The following is a 21,938-nucleotide window of genomic DNA, read 5'->3' as shown; positions in this document are numbered from 1 at the left end:
TCCGCTCGTTTTAGCATCAGAAGTACCCCGGGTTGATTCGGAAGGTGAGAATGTTTTCGCCGTGCCCCATCCAGTGACAGGGACGGATGGTGTCGAAACAGAGGAGTCAGCGCCCCTGTAATGCCCGTAACAGCCCCCACCCCCTCAGTGTCAGTTCAGGTTCAGCGCCCAGGTTCTCTAAACTTGTCACACCTCTTAGAGTGCACAGTTCACATCTTAAAAAGAGTCTTGAAGAAAAAGAGAGATGGGGTCATCAATCAGGATTTATAGATTCAACATCACTCTTCGCTGTTATAGCGCCCCCTTGGGCACCATTCACATTTAGAACTTAAAGGTGGGGATAACAAACCACTGAAATCAGAGTTGTTGAAACAAAAGTATGTGGGGGGGGGGAGTACTTCATATTATCATCATCACACAGTTTCATAGGCGATTAGCCAATTACTTTCCTGTCAGTTTGGTTTAGAATAGGAAGAGTGAAATTTTTTGCAATATCCTTCCTGTAATTTTCTGTAACTATGCTCAGATATATCAACAATGTTTCAAACACTTAGTCTCCAGTTGCAGAGTGTAATCTCTTCCTCTTTCTCTCTCTTTCACTCTCTCTCTTTCTTGCTCTCGTCTCTTTCTAAATATTGTGAGAAATTTGGAGTGACATCGTTTAAAATCACAAGCAGCAGACGCATGCTCCCATGCCACACATTGTTTGCAACTATTTGATTGGCACTACTCATTTCAAAAGCTAGTTATGTGCAGTGCTTCTCCTTCTAGTTCAGCCACCTCATCTCCCCGTAATCATCCATATTCCTCGTCTGCTCTTTTAAAACTCATAAAGTCATCCCATTTTTCATGCTTCATCGGGAGTGAAGTTTTGGCAATAACACTCACTCACCGAAGTTATTCATACGGCACGTGCCAAGCAGAGTGGAGTCTTGAGTTTATGTTATTGACAATCAAAATCTTGTTTTGGCCGATGTCTCCCCCCCAAAGTCCCTCTCGAAGATGAGATTACATCAGTTGGAGTGTTGGCTCGCTCCCGGGACGCCCTAGCAACCATGCCTGCCCGCATCGCCCCTTGAATTTGATTTCGTTTCGTCCCCGCCTGCTCCCCGAAGGGCCGGTGACGGAATATTCCCTCATGCCCGTGCGAGAGAGAGTAAGGATGCACCCTTGTAGTATATTTGCCATTTTTAGTCCTGTTTCCCTCCTTTGCAGAGTGTATTTACACAGGTTCCTGTTCACCTGGGGATGGAGGGTGATTCCACTTTCCCCGAGAAGGGGTGGCCAGATGAAACATTCCACCACATTTGATTTGCAATGCTCCCCCCCCCCCCCCCCTTTCTTGGTCTCTTCCGGTGCTTGTCAGGATACCTCTGGAGTCCTGTGGTTTCTTGTACTTAATAAACTTCCATAGCCAGCGAATTCTCATCTTACGTGAGAGGAGCATCCATCAGATGCGAGCCTCATCCAAATATTCTCCCTTCCCCCATTTTTTTTTCTTCCCCCGCATCGTTATTCCAGCGTGCTTCACTGGGGGGTTCTCCCGTTTCAGGTACAGATTGGCTTGCTCTGATCTTTCTCGCTATTAACGTGTCTGCACGGGCAACCGCAAAACGCCCTGTGACGCTGGAAGATGAATATTTGCTATCATTTTGGTTCATTTTTGAGAGGTGTGAGCCAGAATTCCCAGCAGTAGGCCAATCTCGTGGAGGAAATTCAAGTACGCCGGACAATCACCCCTAATGGATCGACAATTGGAAACAAACTTGTAAATTTACTTTCGGAGAAACAGCTAGCACATCTTGCAACATTATTATGGGCTATTTGCACTGAGAAAAGTGACTTTAAAAGTCGTCCTGGTTTTCCACTATTTGAGTGAATTCTCCAGTGCTTCCAATAGAAATTTGTCCAGTGTTGTATGCATATGTCATTCGCTGTGCTGATCTGATTTTTTTGTGGGCAAACTTCCTCCTTCTTTTATCACTCTCTTCTTATTGTTGACGTTTTCCTTCCTTTTTCCCAGCCCAAATCCAAGAGGAGTATACTCATGGCATTTAAAGTCTAGGACATTTTTTAGAGGAAGTTGTTGCTGTGTTTCAAAATGTCACAGCAAAATATCAATATGTGACAAATGAATAAAATCAAAGAATCAAATGTGCAGTTAGTCTTTGCATGTATTCAAATTTCGCTTTTTTTCTCTCATCTTTTTTTATCCTCACAGCGGACAGTCTGCCGGCTGGCTATCCCGAGATCACCGAGAACCCGCGGCACATCGTCGTGGAGAACAACCGACCGGCCACCCTCTACTGTGGCGCCACCGGCAACCCCGAGCCCGAGATCCTGTGGTTCAAGGACTTTGTCCCCGTTGAGGAGAGTGAACGTATCACCTTTGTGGATGGTAAGTATGGCAGCTCAGAGCAGGCATTAGTGAGGGAACAGTCAGGTGATATACCTACATTGTAGCTGTCTGACCAGGAACAGTGATTCAGCCATAGGGATGACTTCATGGTATTTTATTGTTCTGAACTTTTCTTTTTTTTTGGGGGGGGGGGGGACTTTGTCCAAAATTGGGTTCCCATTTTCTTAAGGAGACGTTATAACTTATTCTTGTAGATGTTCCCGAAGATATTTATCATTTTAAATCATGAATGTAGGCAGAAATAAAGAGGATATCCCTTTCAATACATAGTAAGGGGGCGAGGCTGCTGTTTTGGAAGTGGTTTTTGGTGCAGAATATTGGGTCTGAGATTGGATGGCACCCTCATTGTCAGTTAATTGGGCCTGCTATAAAGACAGGTGTCCCCCAATGTCAGCTACACACAGAAGTCTTTTGGGGGGAGGAGGAGGGGGAGGTAATAATTAGCCAAGCCAAAAAATCATAAAGATTAAAAAAAATTACAAAAATAACGAAAATTATGAAAGAATATGCTGAATGTGTCACACAAAAAAAAACACAAAAAAAATCCCAATCCCACCACTGTACACCCCTTTTCCAATTCTTCTGACTTTCACAAAATATACTCCTTATTTTGACAAAGAATGGTGGGAGGTAAATTTTTCGGGAATACTGTGCACCATCCTGTCGTGGCTTATTTGGAGAGCTAGGTCTGCCAGAAAAAAATCACTGAGCCCCGAAATTGGGCCAGCCCCATTCACAATTTGTTTCAAAGGTGCCATTTTGACATCATATGAAAAATTTCTGTCTAACTGACAGATAAGCGACAAAAGCATACATTGTTTTAATGTTTTTTTATTTCACAAAGATTTGGAGCTGGAGAATCGGCATTGTGTTTCTTTCTTCAAATTCTGCTGCAAGAGTTGTATTGTTTAAATTTCTGGGGTGCTAATATCGTAGTGTTTTTGGTTATAAGGAATTAGCCTTACACGTTGTATATAAAATATGTCCATGGGATCCCTTCCCTCCCCCCCCCCCCTAAAAAGAAAGAAAAAAGACGGAGAGGAGGTCATGAATCACTGGGTAATGTAAATTAATTCAAATCTGAGGGGGTTTTTTTTGCCTCAGAATTTGGAGATGTGCTGTCACCAAGATATGTTGGGTCAAGGGAGACGACGTGAAACAAGAGATGATATTTAACTCCACTGTCTGTAGCTTTGCTGGCGCCCTTGTACCCGCCACCAGAGGGCCTCCCGCAATCCCCCCCAGCTAAACTCTCCGCCGATTTTTCCCCCTTCGTCGAAACTCCCCCGGGCATTCCCAAGCTTCGATTCCAAAAGACCCCAATTAACATTAACACATCTAACGCCAATTTGTTTTACCACCCGTGCTAAATTAAGTGTCTGTCATTGCTTATTGTCTTCAAATGCATAACCTTGGTATGTCAGGGGGAAAAAATGAAAGTATAGTGTAGATTGTGTCCCCCACACTTGAAATCTCAAATTTCAGTTCAAATTCAGAACCCCATATGTGCAGCTTATGCCAAATATTTGTACTGATGACATTGTCGCTCAGCTGTTTGAGTATCTACCACGTAAGTGAGACATTAGTTATGGCATACAAAGTTTACCAGAAAGAATTCTCCTAAAGTGAATAAGTTCATGGCCAAGGCAGCGTGGGCCCACTTGTCATACAAACCATTTTGAGGGCTGCCATGCTTACAACTGCAGATATCGAAATCAAATTGCAATTCTATTCACATTACGAATGAGTGTACATCCGATCGTGTCACTATTTGAAAAGAGTTTTCTCCCAAACATGTGAGCTGATATTGAGTTTGCTTCTCAGTTATTGCTTTGAATATGTTGCTCCCAAAGAACCTTCTACTGTATTAGTCACTGTTGTGTTAGGTATCTTTTTTTTTTATTTCACTCTAAAGACTTGCTATGATAAGTGAATGTATCCACTTAAATTCCTAATGATACTTCTCGTCCTTCTGCATGAACAGTTGGCAAATTTATTCCATATTACATGTATCACACGTCTGGCATTTATGCCAATGGCCTTTCAAATGGTAGTTTCATTTGTGCCGATATTTGTTTGTAAAAGTCCAAATAAAGTTTTACCAACAAGACTATGTCTTTGATCCAAACGTAGTTACTTGCACATATGAATAGAGAGCAGTAGGGTTGTCCAATTCATTGCTCATGTGTTTTGGGACTTGTCCGGATTGATACATTATAAAGACAGAATTTGAATCTGAAAAAAAAAGCAACACACATTGACAAAAATCTTATGCAAAGTTTGTAGAATAGTTATGAAGCATTATTTCCAGGGCCCTAGTGCTCATGTCCATTTTCTTGTTCTTTTAGTGTTAGTGCAGTAAAAACCATATCATCTTTGAGCATGAGCCACACATATATCTATCTTTGTATGTGTACATATAACAGATGTGTGTTCAATAGTTATTTTCATTCATATTGTTGTCTTGGTACATATTTTAATCTCATTTTTACTCAGAGACAAGGCAGACTATTGTTTGTCAGACTCATTTTTAGTTATCAGTTCAGCACAGTGCCCAGCTTAAATCTGATTTCAGGCAGAATGTCTGATCAAAACTGTCAGAATTGTGCTGCTTTAGACCAAGTGGAAGAAATTCAGTAACAATTATTTTATTTTGTGAAACTGTAGCAAAGGAGCTGATCTTTATTGCATTTTGTTTACAAAAAGTATGTTGGGGCATTCAAAGGGGAAGTTTTAATGTACAATTCTGTGTTTTCTATTTCTATCTTTGCCATTTCAGACCCAGGTAAATTCTTCTAATATTATTATTAATGTATTTTTAGCTATTTTAATGTATATACACACATTTACCTATATTTTGAGAGCAATACTTTCTACTGTGATTATTTAGCATGTTCTACTTTAAGAACTTTTTTTCTCTCCGTGTGAATAAATATATTCCTAAGTTTTGCTAGACACTTACTTTCTTCTATTTAACTGTATATATATTTTCTTTTTGTATGAAATGTCACTGTTTGGTCATACTTGTGTATATTCCTGGAGTGAAGGCACTGTTGACAACGAAATGGATGATTTCGGTGTTTAAGTCAGGAAATGTTAACAGCATTTTGCAGTCAATGGGGTGCAGAGATGTGCCGTGAATTAAAGCAATTTATCATTTCTACAAATGATTGCTCTAGGACTGATTGTCCCAAGGTTTCTAAGGTACCCGTTGATGTGTAGCTTATACATTAAGTCTTGATTAAAAAGAGAACAAAACAGATATCGGGCACTTAGTCCTGTATATAAGAAGCATGTTTCTAAAGAAGTACGTTTTGCTATCCTTTATAGGTTCATTTGGGTTTTCAATGCATGTAAAAAGAAAAAGAAAGAAAAAAGAAAGAAATACATGTAGCTACCATTATACTGTAACATTGTTCCCAGTTGATGACACATTCCAAATTATACTGGCAGGGCATGAAATTGTACACAGATTCGAAGAAAAAGGAACAACTGTTTTGTTTTAAAATGATCATTCGAATGCGCTGCTGTAGTGCATGCAAGAAATATATTATTACTGATACCACCACATTTTTATCATGTAGTTGTAGTGAGGCACAAATTCCACTTTTTAACATTTAGTTTTTGGATTCGTAGTGCCTGAAAGTGAATGCCCCATAGGTATTTCACAGTCGCAGTGCCTTATATGTACAGTTGGTAAATATTGAGTAACGAATCTGTTATCTGTTCTTTTTATTTACCACCCTACTTGTCCTGTATTCCCCAATCCCACCCCTCCATATTTATGCTCCCTTCTTCCCCCTGACCCCTTCCCGAATTTGTGTATATCCCTGTACCTTCTAACATGTGTACATGATAATATTTGTCGACCTCCTACAATTGTCAATGGCATGTGTGGCTACAACGTACCGCCACTACACAACTACTGCTACTCGTGTCCTACTTCTACTACTCACTACTACTACTACTACTACCATCTTAATCATCAAACACTCAGCCTTTCTTCATGAACCCGGTTCACCAGGTAATTGCGGCATTGGATCGCACCCCCCCGCTTCCCTAAAACGATAACGTTTGTGTCTGGTGAGCTCCCCCATTTCATTCCATCTCATGCGTACCATCTCATTCTCTGCTTTGTGAGAGCAGAAAGGTCGTGAAACCCCACTCTCTCTATCTCTAGAGTGAACCTTGTACGTCTTTCTGCTCCCAAAACCTCCATTTCATTCATCGTCTGCCGCCATCTCCCGTAGAGAAGTAGTCAGTCCCAGCTTTCGCAAGTCAAAAAAACCCCAAAAACCCTATTTCAAGAAGATAGTGGGAGAAACGACCTTTTTGCGCTGAAAGCTTGATAATATCTGATCACTCACCATGCGCCCACCATAATCTCAAAGACGTATACTTGCACCTCTTAAATATTCAGATTGGCTTCAATAGCTTAGTATTGTCTGTCAAATGTTACTCGCACTCGAGTAAATGATAGACCATGTTCAGCCCCTCACGCTTAATCGAACACTTGTACACCACCAACTATGTATGAATGGTGTCGTATTTAGCCAGAGCCCACGTCAAGCTTTCCCAAATGCACTTTGTGTCAAGGTAGTCTAGGATCGGTGATGCCAAGGCAGTCTTGTGTCCCCAAATATGTCGTCGGTTTGTCTTGCTATGTCAGGCAACAGATACAATGGACTTCTAGCAGGGGCGGATCCAGGAATTCCGTAAAGAGGGGGCGCCGTTACAAAATTAAAGGGGACACAGGCACCCCACCCCCCAATTTTTCTTTTTATTTCTTTTGTTTAAAAAAATAAAGGGGGGGGGCACGCCCAGTGCATCTCTGCCTGGATCCGCCACTGTCTAGTTGTGATTACATTGCAGGATAACTACAAAAACTTATTGCCTATCGCAACAGACACCCCCTCCATTTCAGATGAGCAGGTTATGTGCTGGGGTTGTTAAAATCCAGGGAGACAATTTTCTATAAAAAGACCAAAGAATAGATATATGTCTACCCCCAAACATACGCATATGTCAACCACGCCCCTTCCACCAGCCTCTTGGGCCCAAATTCACGAAGGTGGTACAAATGAAACCATGGTTTAAACCATGGACAAAAACCATGGAGCGCCAAGTGTCGCATGGAATATTTAGTTACGAAATTAGTCATTTCGCCGATGAAATGATTATTTTGTAACGAAATGACAACATTTTATAACTAGATAAACATTTCGTCCACGAAATGATAATTTTGTTAACGAAACGGTAATTTTGTCGACGAAATGACTGATTTCGTAAAGAAATATTCCATGCGTCACTTGGCGCTCCATGGTTTTTGTCCATGGTTTAAACCATGGTTTCATTTGTACCACCTTCGTGAATTCGGGCCTTGGTGTCTTGACTCCTTACTTGCCTCCACAAAAGTTATGTAATGGTATCAATTGTACCAATGAATATTCATGTAGCACACATAGACAATATGGGGGGGGGGGCAGTACATCTCATGTATAGAGAGCCTTGAGGTAACAGTAAACAGAATATTGAACTTGATGGTGTGTGTGGGGGGGTGGGGTAGGTACTACCAGAAGGTAAAAGAATTAAAGAGCAATACAAATCATTCAAGCCCATTCATTTTCTCATTCTTTCATGCCCAAGGTTTTGTTTTGTTTTTTTTTTTACAAATTTTGATGCGGCCATCACAGGCATCTTGGGTATAATATGAATCTTAATATTCGGGAGCATGCCTTGGTGCGTTAATTATGTATTCGAGAGGATTCTCGGCAGACGATCTCAGTTTGCTGACTCACGGTCCCCCGTCGATCCAACGCAAATAATGGCAGTCTCCAGCCCTGTGCCTGGAGAAACCAAGAAAAATGGTGAAGAAAATGAGTGCTGGAATATGTTGGCTCAGAATCGCCAAGTAGCAGGATGTTGGGGAAAGGGGGGAGAGAGGGCGAGAGCGAAAGTGCCATCGTATTTGCCGAATATTGCGCCCTTTCCGCGGCGCCCCGTTGCGGCACGCTCTAGATACTAGAATTACCGCGTTGGACTGGAGAGAGATAAGACTGCTCCGATTTCGGAGCAATCATCGATTCATTTCTCGTTAGCTCCCCAATGTCTGTTTTGAAGAATACGGTCGGGACACCTTGTCCAGGCGAGAGAGCGAGTGATCTTATCCCGTCTGACCCCTTATTCCCCCCCCCCCCCCCCCCACCCTTTTTTTCAGTACCCTCACACTCTCCCGGTGTCTACTGGAATTTCTGCCGGCAGACGTGGAGTAAATTCCAAGGCTGCATGGTCTCGTACATAGCGGGAATGTACAATAGGCAGCGATTCAACCGCAGCGTAGGGCACCACTCGAATAGTGTGATATTACAACATATTTTCCCCATATCCATCTTCTTGCTTTGGCCTGTGAATTTCGCTCTTCTGAAAAGTGACTAGAACAGGAGAGATTGCTGATTTTTTTTTTTTTTTTTTTTTTTTTGTACACTCTGAAAACCGGATAATGTATCACTGCTGATTCCTACATACTGTTGTGATAAGTGAAGTTCCATCTCAGGTGTGATATTGTATGACAGCCTTAGTTCAGATTGATTAGTCCCTCTTATTTAAAGTTATGTAGGGTAAAGAGGGAGCTGGTTGCATGTTGATATGTGGAGATTAGAAGTGTTGCAAGTGCTCCTTAAACAATGCACTCATATATCTTATACAAACTTCGTTTCAGTAGAAACAGAAGTACCTATGCGCGGCTGCCCCCTCCCCCAACAAAGAAACAAAAATAGTGCTGTCATGGTAACTAAGAAATATTTCAGTGTATGTGCGCGCCTCATGTTGCAAGTGGCAGATTAATCAGCAAAGCCAAGAGTGCATGATCTTCATAGCTACCCCCACCCCACCCCCACCTTGTCCCACACACATATCGTCAAATACCAAACAATGCCATTTCAAATGTCAACAAAACACTCCTCATGTACGAGTATTTTGGGTCGAACTGTAAATATTGCCCATACCACCCCTCGCTGTCGGAAGACAAATCCAGTGAAAACTGACGAAAGAACAGCATACATGTAGATGCATGTAGACGAAATAGGAACTTACATCACTGTGACTTCTCCTTTACAACATGGCAACGAATTTGTGTGTATCCAGCAGCATTGATTGTCTTTGTTTTTATTTTTTATGGGGGGGGGGATGGAGAATGGATGGTGCTGAATATGAATACCTCTATTATTAAGTACATGTATATGGACCAATAAAATATGTATGTGAAGGGGGGGGGGGAAAGAAAAGGTGATTAGTTCCCACAAGGTTTTAGTACAAGATATACATCTTACAAGTGCCTGAATGCCATTTTGGCAAAGGCCCCATAACTTTAATAGGCAAGTGTCCTTTTTTTTTTCTTTTTTCTTTTTTTACTTGTTTTTCAATGATTCTTTACTTTCCACGGGCAAGTGGACAAGTACATGTAGGTTTGTAGCACCCTAACCAATCCAGAATATGAGAGAGAGAGAACGAAAGAAAGAGGGAGGGGAATAAAGAGAGAGAGAGAGAGAAAGAAAATCATGGCTCTTTCATTGGAAAAGGGCCTTTACCCCCCCCCCCCCCCAAGCAGGTGGTAGATGTTTCAGCCCCCAAAACACTACAAGTGCTAGAAATGATCACTCTAGCTTCATTCAAACACACCCGAAATTATTGGTTTTTAAACTTGAGTTTTGCAATGCGATGCGTTCATTCATGTGTGTGGACACACAAAAATTTTTGGTTATCGCAATCCTCATCGTGATGCAAAAATCAGTCCCGCTCGATTTTTTTTTTTATCATCACGATAATTTGTCGTGCATACAGATCTTTTAATCCCATAATGCAACTCGCCACAGTAGGTCAGCACACTCAGATGCCCGGGGTTACGTTCCAGTCACTGTTACATTTTGTGTTTCTTTTTTAAACTCTCGCGATAGTTTGTCCTGCACAGCATGCACCGTATGTGAACAGTGGCAAATGAAATTGATCTTTACATCTCGATACCAAAACTGTCATCAACTCCTGTGTGGGAATGCAGTTTCCACAGTTTTTCTTTTTTTTAGGGGTTCCTTTGAGACCCACTGTATCTCACAGTTTGTCAAAGGAAGAAGATGTATGATGTAATGGACGTAACCTGGAACAAAGTAATGAAGGAAAATTAAAGAAAATAGACTGATAAATATGATGGTTCCTAGACGAAGCAAACAAGGCCTGTAGTACCGGACAACATCAAAGGCCCATAATATAGTTTATGGCTCCTTCCCTGGGATTTGAGCCTTGGACTTTACATATTTACCGACTTTCAGAGTGTCGTAACTGTCTTTAACATTTGCCTGATTTCACTCAGAGTTTCTGGTCGTCCGCATTTCTTGTGACACGTTAAAATAACTTTCACAATTCGGGGTAAAGTCGTGGGGGATATGTCCAGTAGTATGACATCACATGACCAGGTAAAGGTCACATGGGCATTCTTTTTTTTCCCCCATCCAGTCATCCAGACTGTGGTGTGAGATGACACTTCACACCTGTAAAATTTTCCTTCCCATGACTTATGCTGAACTGAAGAATGAAGTAAATGTAAGATTACAAGATTTATAAAGACTGATGTGAAATGCTTCATATTTTTCTTTAAAATAATTTCAGCTCAGGGTTTCAGCTCATCCTTTTTAGATCTAAACCTCTCAAAGAAGTTCATTGAATACAGATTTCATCTTTATTTGTTCATGTTATTCTCTGAAAAGCTTATAATGTGTGTGTGGTTGTTCTGTTTTTTAAACCACCATATTTTAGGAGATGTAGAACTAGCCCTTTCACAGTTAGAAAACACGTCTACTATTCTCAGTGAGCAAGCCAGAGAAATCCATCTTCATCTGTCATAATAGAATAGACATGGTATATTCCACACAGACTTTTAAAGTTACTCCCTCCCCCCCCCCCCCCCCCCCCCCATTCTGTTCTCATAACTTAGGTATAGTTTCGAGATCTGGAAAAGTTAGTTTTATAAAGTGGCAGATTTGATACTGAATGGGACCATACACTGATTTGAAGAGGGATTGTGTAAGCAGAGGTTGTTCGAGAGGGAATAAACTGTACTTTATGGTGATATAACTCTCATCTTATCATTCAGGAAAACTGTGAAAAGTAGTGGGCTTAGCTAACTACTGCTTGGCAGGGCGTAGACAGAAATAAAAACCAGATTCTCCTTTAGACAGCTTTCTATTCGTGGTTTATAGTCACACACTATCCATTGTGTAGCCTCATCATCCCTAACCCGTACTGTTATCATGTAGAAAATTCCATTGTTGAAATGCTTTGTAGATTTTTTGTATGATTGGAATATATGGTGAAGGACACCAAAGATGTGTACCATGGTATTTATCAAGTATTTAGTCATGCTTAGAGCTTACAGTAGATGTCCGCGTACCTTCATCAGCTGTGCTTTTTTAGCTCGCGACGAAGTCTCAGCAATTTAGAGTTACACGCCTGCCATTTGTAATTTATAGAACATGGACAGGCTTGATGTAAAATGTGCAACCAGGAAGAACATTGAAAGAGGAAAGAAAATGGTACATTCATAAATGTAGCAAAACTGAAACTACATGCTGTACCATTTACAATCTGAGAGCCTTTTGCGTATTGGCCATTATCAAGAAAATCTTGTCATGCAGTTGACCGAAACTGGCTGGAAATGTGGCCTCATCAATAATCGCAGAGAGCACATACACCTGGCTGAAAATGAAGCTTGAATTTAAAAGAAATATAAAGGTTGTAATCCTTGTCTTTATACATTCGTAGGAGCTAGATTTCCATTTGCTCATTCCATCCCCTTCCACTTTGCATTCCGTAGATGCACCCAAAAGACACTTGAGCATGACGGTCGTTGAAACAGACTTCTCTATTTTGTTTGTTCGTGTGCCTGTTTGTTCTTACCTTGCATGCGTCCCCTGCACAGAAATTGTGTTCGTGCGTGTCCGTGAAAGCATGCCACGGGGAAACCAGCAGTTGGCATGAACGCTTGATTGTTTCATTGTTTCTGCATATATTGTGGAATGATTTTTACTGGAGATTCCGATAAGAGTAGAAAAGAAATAACGTCAGTCAGTGGAATATTTTTCTTCCCTGTTTATCAGCCCTGTTTCACTTGAACCAAGTTTCACAGAGAGTTTAGATGAGCCAACAAAATATTCCTGTACACGTGATCGTGTTTACAGTTTGTGCATATTATTGGCAGTACATGAAACCACCAATAATTCAGAGGTCACACACCCAAAAAGGCCCAAAGCAAGCTAGTGAATCCAAACAGTATAGACTTTGCATTTCCTCTATCCCACCAAAGTATTTTCCTTCATCTTAAGTCTTTTCTTCCATATGTCGTATGCTTTTCAGCATTAACCTCGGGTGAGTAACATCCATGCGGTGTAATCTGACAATGTGCTTTGCTTATGTATATCCAAGGCCTTGTAATGACTGCCTGTTGTTGACTGGTGATATGGAAGGACTGCCTTAGAGCATACCCAACCTAAAGGCTTCAAAGTGCTGTTTTTTACAGTAGAGGTTACGATTTCGAGCCGCAGTTGCGGGCATAGTGTGTTCTATTCCAGGAATTGCATTTCAAATCCCCTGCGGCCAAAACATTCTGTGTGATAATCATTCCCCATCCAACCACAAAGTCCGCTTTTACAATATATTTATATTACATGGGTTTGAGTACCAGGCATGATGTAAGTTACTCTGTTCATCAATTTCGCCGTCTTTCTCGTGGCTTTGAGCATCAGTATAGCCCAAATCCCCTGCCAGTACCCAGTGTCTTAAGATGGGATCAGTTTGTATCCCATGAATAAGTTGCGGCCACAGACATAATCAAGTCCATGTGATTGGGTTACGCAATACATGTACCTGCATGACACAGAGAACATACAGGCGGTATCACAATCAAATGGTGTTATCTGTTACCCTGTAAAAATTGCTTCAGTAGCTGATGTGTTAATCCCATATTTTGGTCTGGATTGAGGGGGATAGACCACACTCAAAGGATATTGTGTCATTCTTCCTAATCCCCCCCCAAAAAAAATAATAAATAAATAAATAAATAAATAAATAAATAATGATAATAATAATAAATAAAGCCAAGTGCAGTAACAACCCATGTAATATTTCTGTTTGTATGTATACATGCCGTAGATGTATGCCAAAAATAGAAAAATGTGTGTGCATTCAAAACGCTTGAAATTTGTCACCATCTTTCTGCGTGTTCCACCAAAGGTAGATGGCCGTCTTTCTTCAAGCTGGCTTGCCTGTAGAGGACAGTTGTGATTTGAAAGCAAGCATAACATGCCCACCCCGTAAAATCATCTGTGTTGCATCGCTTTGAAAAAAACAAAACAAACAAACAAAAGCTCTCCATCAAATCATCCCAAACGTTGTGAAGCAGGGAGCCACCGAATGAAAATTATTGTCTGCGAGTTCAGTTTACGCTGTGTTTGCTGTTCCTACGGTGTGCCGTGATAGTAAAAATTCGAAATATCTGTGTCCTACAGTAATGCCGTGACAACAGTAATCGTTGTGAGATTTTCAGCATGTTTTAAATCCTTTTCATGAATATGAGTTGATTCTTCTGAATTCCAGATACTTTTTATTTCAATTTCTTCATCAGTCTTCCAATTTGAGACATAAAAAAATGCTTCACCCAATTTTGCCATGTAGCAACGGTTTCAAAAAAAAAATCCTTCATCTTTTCTCGGGTGGATGCCCAATGATGTTCAGTAATTTCAGTTCAAATGCAGATTGATATTTGATAGATAAATCATCAAAATGTTTGTGACAAGAAGTAAAAATGTACAGTAGGATTTGTGCAATTTTATCAGTATCGGTGAAGCAAGCTGTGATTTGATTTAGACCACAAATATGACAAAGAGTTTATTTTCTCTTTGTGAGCGAAGAGATCAAGTACCCTAAACCTTTCGCAGGTTCCCTTTTAAAGGTATTTAGAGTTTTCCTGTGCTTCACATAGGGCATGAGCTGTGAGTGCTCACTTACGAGATGAAGAAAGAGAAAGTATTTAATTTGCCAGTTGCACCAACCAGACTGACGTGCATAACCAACCAATTGTTTGATGCACCAATTAAACATGAAATTTAAAGTTGGTTTTGATTGATATGACTTGAATTGATAATATGTCTTGGGGTTTTTTTGTTTCGATTTTCCATGAAATGTCTGTGACGTGACAAGAAGCCTACCATCATTCCTTCCTATTGAATCCCCCTCTGCCCCTTTCCCATAGCTGGTCTCCAGATCGACCGCACCCAGCCGTCGGACCAGGCCGGGTATGAGTGCGCCGCTCGGAACTCCCTGGGCACCCGCTACTCCATTGAAGCCCAGCTTTATGTCAAAGGTGAGATCAATGCGGAATAGAGGACACTTTGCGCAGAGAACCTCCGATGGCGAATAGAATCTATTGTTTTTCTGTCTTTTTTCCTTTGAAACAAAAAAAAAAGAGAAAAAATAGCAAAATTCTTTTTTTTTTTCAGATTTGATGTCCATCTATGCCTTTTTTAACCCAGGCATTGTTTTGATTACGTGAAGTGAATTTTGTACTCTCTCCCATCCCAGCAGTTTTGGAAAAGGGGGAGAAATCTAATTTCATCAAGAAATTTGGGAAGGGGCAGAGATTACAAGGTGTTTTATTCTATCTGCTGTGTCTGATCAAACCCTAAAGAGCGTCAAGTGCAAGTGCGCTTCACGATCAAGCCAACCGACCAGGAGGTGGTGCCGGGGGGCAGCGTCAACCTGACATGTGCGGCGTACGGCTCGCCCATGCCGGTGGTCCGCTGGATGAAAGAAGGCATGGACTTGGGCAACCCGGAGGACAGCCCCGTCATCGGCCGCAACGTTCTCGTCCTCACAAACATCTACGAGTCGGCCAACTACACGTGCGTGGCGACCAGTAGGTTGGGTACCACGGAGACCTCCGCCAGAGTTATCGTGCGAAGTGAGTAATCAAGTGTCTGCACCTCCCCCGTCCTCCATAGCGCAGGCGTTTTTTCTGTAAATAGCAAAGTACGAGGATGGCAAAGACTCCATCATCTCTGTGTCCACAGTTTTCACATCATTTGAGATCATTTTGTGGAGCAAATATTGACGTATTGAAGTTTGTCACACCTTGCATGATTCATGGTCCTTTCTGAATGCTATGCTGCATATGAAACTCACCTTGATACCCTAACTCTGAGTCTTTGAAGAACAGAAGCCATGGTGCCATTTTCGTGCTTGCGTTTAACTCGATATTGTCCCTCTCTGAGTCTAAACATCTCTACCTTTAATTATCTGTCTCCCACCAGCGCGACCCGATGCACCCAACCCTCCAGCCGTCACCGACCTGACGTCCTCCTCCCTCACTGTGGAGTGGGGCCCCTCCGCCGACACCACCATCACCTCCTACGTCCTGCAGTACAAGCGCAGCCAGTCCGGCGGCGCGTACACCGACGTCCAGATCGACAGCGGCACCGCCACGTACATCATCGAGGAGCTGCTCCCGTACACGGAGTACACCATCCGCATCGTGGCGGTCAATAGCATCGGGAGCAGCGACCCCAGTCGCAGTGTTGAAGCTACTACAGGAGAAGACAGTAAGAGAACATGCCTGGTTTTAAGAGAGATCATCTATATCCATTACTAGTATATATGGTTTAGCAGTTATTTAGTCAGGTGTTTACTCCCATGAACAATCAATAGCGAGCTTTAGATCTGTCACCTGAATGCTATTAAAGGACAAGTTTACCTTCATAGACATGTGGGTTGAGTGAATGCAGCAATATGAGGAGAACACATCAGTGAGAGTTTGAGGAAAATCGGACAATCCGTTCAAAAGTTATGAATTTTTGAAGTTTTTGCTCAGTCACGGCTGGATGAGAAGACTACTATAGCTTGTGATGTCACATGTGTACAATGATATGAAGAAAGTATAAAGAAAATTCAACATATTTTCACTTTTCTCGCATAACAAAAGAACACTCGACTTCTCTCTTTCAGAAGGCAAGGGGAATAATATTACCCTTAACATACATCAGTAACAAGTGGAAGAAATGTGCACTTTATTCGAAAAAATAAAGTTTTGTGAAATTCTCTTTTTATTTTCCTTATTTCGTTGTACGCATGTGACATCATGCACTGTAGTAGTCTACTCATCCAGCAGTGATTGTGCAGATACTTTAAAAATGCATAACTTTTGAACGGATTGTCGGATTTTCCTCAAGATGACTAATATTGCTAATTAGTAAAAAGATGAAAAGTAAAAAAAAAAAGTGGTGTTCTGCACTTGTACTACACAACTGTTTTCATTGGCCAACCCAGAATGCTGCATTTTCTTACCATTCATGTTGCTGATCTAAGGCTCACTATTACATGTATTCAACAATCTTGCGCTTGAATTGGTGTCATCCCAATTCTGGTGAGAGATATCATTCAGTTGCTCTTTGTGTAAAGGGCCTCTGAGTAAATCTGTCGTACCTGATGAAATACCTGATCCAGATGTTAAGTTCCTAATTAGGACTTGTGATGGTGTCAGTGATGTATAGAAGGTAAAAATCATGCAGATGTAGACGAGTTTAGCACATCATACCTGTGCAGCTGTAGTGAGGATACATACAACCCGTGCAGATGTTTTCCATCAGAGTAATAAGATGATTCTATCGTAAAGAATGACCGATTGTGATGATGAGCCATTGCATTGTTGTTGAATGGGTAAAACAAGCACTTTGTCCATAAATTGCGCCATTTCTCAGGGCCGGGATCCCCACCGACGGAAGTCCGTGCCCGCCCGCTCAGCGGCAGCACCATCATCGTTCAGTGGGGGGCGCCAGCCACCCCCAATGGCCTGCTCAAGGGCTACTACGTGTATTACACCACCAACCCCAGCACCGACGTCCAGTCCTGGTTTTCGGTGTCGGTCGATGCCAGCCGCTTGCTGACCACCATCAGCGACCTGGTCACCATGCAGATCTACTCGGTCAGCGTCTCGGCCTTCACCGTGGTGGGAGAGGGTCCGGCCTCAAGCCCCATCCAGGTCAAGACCCAGCAGGGAGGTAAGTTCCTGGGTTTTTTTTTTTTAGGGGGGGGGGGGATGGGGAGGGATGGAGGGGGGGGACAGGCTCAGGGACAACCTCAAGGACATTCTTAGGGGCAGTCTCAAGAACAGTTAGATTATGTTAGGCTCTCTGTCTCACAAATGACATTGGTAATCAAACATTAATTTTCATTTGGTAAAATAACTCAAATGGGCTCAAGTCAGATGACATTCTGTTGGGCTGTCTGTCTCTATGTCATGAATGACATTAGTGATCAGGTGATGATTTTCAGGCACTAAAATAACTAATGTGGGCTCAAGCGATAAAAGTAAGATGACACTGTGGTTGACTGATGCATGTCTCTGATTTCAAAACCCTTTTTTGATATCATTTGTACGTACACTGTAGTTCATTAACCCGTTGAGGATGAGTCCCGAATATGCTCAGGCAGGTATCTATGGGAAGTGCGTGTTGTAGCAAAATCAGTCCGTCCTCAACGGATTAAAAGAAATGAAAAATGAAGATTTTTAGTCTGTCTTTGTTTTTGTTTTTTTCTTTCTCAGGATGTCAAAGAACTTCTGCCACCTGAATATTTTAGAAATTGAAAGCTGCAAATGATCAGTAACTGGAAGAAAAATTAAATTAGGTACCATGTGGCTCTTCTCTGTCATACTGGCTGTAATCTTGAGAGAATTCGCTTCTTTAAAGAAAAAATTATTATTGTAATATTTACACTTGACTCTCCTCCCGCCCTCCACAGTCCCGAGTCAGCCAGAGCAGTTCAGGGGAGAGGCCATCTCCGCTTTCCAGATCCAGTTGTCGTGGATCATGCGCGACATGGAAACGCGCATCATACGGTACGAGCTGTACTACAACGTCTCCAGCTCGGACGAGGGTCCCATGCACAAGACGATCAGCCCCATGACGGAGTACGTTCTGGACGACCTGCGGCCGAACACCCTCTACCACATCCGGCTGGCGGCCCGCTCAGAGACGGGCGAGGGCGCCAGCAGCCCCGTCATCAGCATCATGACTGAGGAATCGGGTGAGTGTTTGTTTGTTTGTGTTTTTTTTTTCTCCTTTGGTGTTGGTCATTTTTGGGTTTATTTGTGTGTGAAGAGAAAGATTATTTAGGATCAAACCAAAGAACCTCGAGCAACAGATCAACAAAAATCCAAGGAAAACTTCAGTCAAGATTGTAGCTGTATGATAGAAGAAACTGTCAGTTTTATTAAATTTGGCCCCTGTGGTTATGTGACTTGCAAGGATATATTTTTAATTTCTTTGCACACACACACACACACACACACACACACACTTGATACACTTGATACTTGATACTGTAATCCCTCTTGCAGCTCCAAGAAGCTGTACTGGGATGAGCTACACACACAAAGAAAAAAAAACATGCTTTACAATATTTTTTTTAAATTTTTGAATGACAGTGAATCGGTTCTTTGTTCAGTCTGATGACCTTTTGGTTCGCAACACCGGTCATAAGATCATATGTTAATTGTTGAAAAAGGCTGAGAGAGGATGAATATGAGTACATAGTGTCTTGTTGAAAACATCCCCTCCTAATGTAAAACTGTGAGTCCTGTAAAATATTGAAGGTTGAAGTTCGGTAAGTTACGTTTACGTCGTCACACTCATTGTATGAATTGTTTCCTCGTTAAGTTGCAGAACTTTAACATATGTGTAAAATAATCAGTGTATTAAATGTTAAAATGTTTGCTTGTGTAACAATCAGTCTGAGTTTTGTTGCAACATTGATCTGTATGATATATCTGTATGATCATTTACAAGGGTGCTTAATGTTTTGCGAGACGATGTCCCATACATGTATCTGGTACTAGAATGAGAGAGAGAGAGTTAGTGGAGAAGTGAGGATGTATTAGAACCGTGTCGTGAGTTGCATTAAACAACTTGATTAACAAAATGTCATTATTCATCATATTATCTTAACGGTTGTGCATGCATGTAATTGATAGTACTTCAATTGAAATTTACCCATGTGTCAGAACCAAATGTCAAATCGTCTCTTTATTGGTTGAGTGTTTGAAGAATAAGGAGAAATGTGGACTTTTGATTAAATCTATGTATAAAATGTACATATTATTATCATATCAATATTGTGAACGCCATGTCTAGAGTGTTTTGAACTACAGAACTGTGAGATGGTAAGTACTAGTCTTCTGTATTGTGAACTGGTGATCATATTTTTCTCATCCCGTACTAACTCCACCCATACACCCCCACACCATCCATCCCTTTCCCCCCGCCTCCTCCACTGGGTCGGCCCGACAGTCCCCAGTGCCCCGCCCATGGAGGTCGGCGCCACCGTGCTCAGCTCCGAGAGCATCGAGGTCCGCTGGCAGCCGCCGCCCGCCGAGGACCGCAACGGCGAGGTCACCGGCTACAAGATCCAGTACCACAAGGTGTCGCCGCTGAGCCCCACCACGCCCGCCATTGTGGTCGCCGTCGACGCCGACGTCCGCTCCTTCGTCCTGGACGACCTGAGCAAGTACACACTGTACGACATCAGCGTGATGGCGAGCACGGCCATAGGAGATGGTCCCTCCTCTGAATCTCTGTCTATACGCACAGCGGAGGATGGTATGTGTGCTTGCTTGCTTGCAAAGCGGGAGGGGGTGCTCACTTTTTGTGAACAGGCAAAGTGCATTGACCTTTTCATTGCATAGCTTGCCCCTACTGGATGACTAGCCTTATTTCTTCTAGATATGTCATTGAATTCCAAAGACAAATTGCATTTATCTGGAAAAGAGAAGAGAGAAAAAAAATAGTGACTTTCAAGAACAAGCAAAATTCTTCCTACTAACTACTGGTAACGGTATTAGCCTGATGCAACCCTTTCTGTGATTACTTAGAAAAGAAACAAGTGATAGTCAAAACATCTGCAGCTTGCATTAATTCAGCTGCATTCTTAGTCTCTAAACTATTGTTTGCCCATTTTTGTGTGTATGTAATTAGTTTCTGAGGTCTAAAAATAACATGCATCAATGATATCAGGTATGCACAATTGTAAGAGTTCTGAAAGCAGTTCAGTTTCTAGTTCATATTGAAAGCAAAAATTTTTTGCATTTGCTACACTAAAAAATAACACACTTTGTTCCCACAGTTGATCTAATTAAAATGATAGCAAATTTTTAAAAGGACTACTGATGTATGCAATACATTTTTATCATTTGATTCAGGAAATTTTCTCTCTTTCTGTGGTGATTTATTTTTTATGTGTGTGTTTAATCAAGTGCAGGTTAATCCCCAAGATATTATCCTGAAGTCTGATATTCTGTCCATATCTAACATGTGTAGAATGTTGCATGAATATGTGTACTTGAATATCACTAATTTTCCCCAAATATTCACAGAAATGTTTTCTAGGCAAGGTTGTTTGTGTTTGACCTATTCTGCTGATATTTTCATCACCCCTTGTCATACAATGTACTCAAAACCTTATCTGTACTCTATTCGAGCTTATTATGAGAGCTGATGGATATCTGTGAATTCACCTTAATCTTTTGCTTTTTTGTGTGTATGTTTTTTTGTTTTGAGATCTTTTCATCTTGGTAAGCAAGAGATCAGTACACTGATAACCAACATATTTGTATTTTCAACAATATATTTGAAAGTCAGTGCATTCCTTTAATGAATCTGATGGTAAAAATTTGAACTTATAATGCTGACGTGGATCAACAGCTTTCTGAAACAGGAAGGCCATCGTTCAGGAGATTTATCCGAGTTTCATGAGAGATTTGGACCCAAAGAAAAGCTTTGTAGGAAAGCAGTTTGATACATGTAGATATCGGAAGAGGTGTGTAGATTTAGGAGCATTTGTGGTCATCTGATGGCTCATTTTATGAAATCTGCTAGATGGTAGTTTATTTGCCTATCAAAGAAAATGAGTAAATGCAGCGTTGATTAGATTAGTGAGTACAATTTCTAAATTAGAGAAAGATGTAATCATGATGCATAATTGCATGGATAAAGCACTTTTACATGATTGATGAAAATTATTTAAGAATCATTGAACAAGAGTGGTCTCTTGCATCTTTGTATGTGTTGGGCATTAAGTTGCAATTTACTATCACCTTTCAGCACCTGAGGGACCGCCACGCAAGGTGCGCGTTCACGCCGTGAACTCGACGACGATCCGCGTCATGTGGAACCCTCCGAACCCCGAGCTCCAGAATGGAGTGATCCGTGGATACCGCGTGGAGTACCAGACGGTGACGGAAGAAGGAGAACCCATGGGTTCGCCCCAGGTTCTCCTCGTCAACCAGGCAGACATCCGGGTATGTGATCCTCCACTCTCTACCCTCCTCTACCACCTGCTGTTCCTCTTAACTATCCTCCTCCTCCTATCACTCGCCATCTTCCCCCTCCTGTTCCTTGTAATCCTCTTGCTCCTACCACCACTTTTT

At 41.7% G+C, this 21,938-nt stretch overlaps 1 protein-coding gene across 1 annotated transcript in view; it reads left to right on the top strand.

The window, feature by feature from the left end:
• Nucleotides 1-21,938, top strand: part of LOC139731445 (receptor-type tyrosine-protein phosphatase delta-like) — a gene marked incomplete at its 5' end in the record, with an annotated part of 81,077 nt that overhangs the window by 27,873 nt on the left and 31,266 nt on the right. The window contains 8 exons of the mRNA XM_071642329.1: nucleotides 2,222-2,398; nucleotides 14,715-14,825; nucleotides 15,150-15,422; nucleotides 15,772-16,059; nucleotides 17,215-17,514; nucleotides 18,257-18,541; nucleotides 19,804-20,112; nucleotides 21,613-21,809. Of these exons, the coding sequence (XP_071498430.1) occupies nucleotides 2,222-2,398; nucleotides 14,715-14,825; nucleotides 15,150-15,422; nucleotides 15,772-16,059; nucleotides 17,215-17,514; nucleotides 18,257-18,541; nucleotides 19,804-20,112; nucleotides 21,613-21,809 (1,940 nt within the window). The remainder of the gene's footprint in view (nucleotides 1-2,221; nucleotides 2,399-14,714; nucleotides 14,826-15,149; nucleotides 15,423-15,771; nucleotides 16,060-17,214; nucleotides 17,515-18,256; nucleotides 18,542-19,803; nucleotides 20,113-21,612; nucleotides 21,810-21,938) is intronic.

The sequence above is a fragment of the Diadema antillarum genome, unplaced genomic scaffold, assembly GCF_040938485.1.
Source record: "Diadema antillarum isolate AM-2024a unplaced genomic scaffold, OU_Dant_1.0 seq00000372_RagTag, whole genome shotgun sequence".
In the NCBI taxonomy this organism is placed as follows: Eukaryota; Metazoa; Echinodermata; class Echinoidea; order Diadematoida; family Diadematidae; genus Diadema; species Diadema antillarum.
The sequence above is the reverse complement of the archived record's forward strand: the minus strand, read 5'-3'. Positions and strand labels throughout refer to the sequence as shown.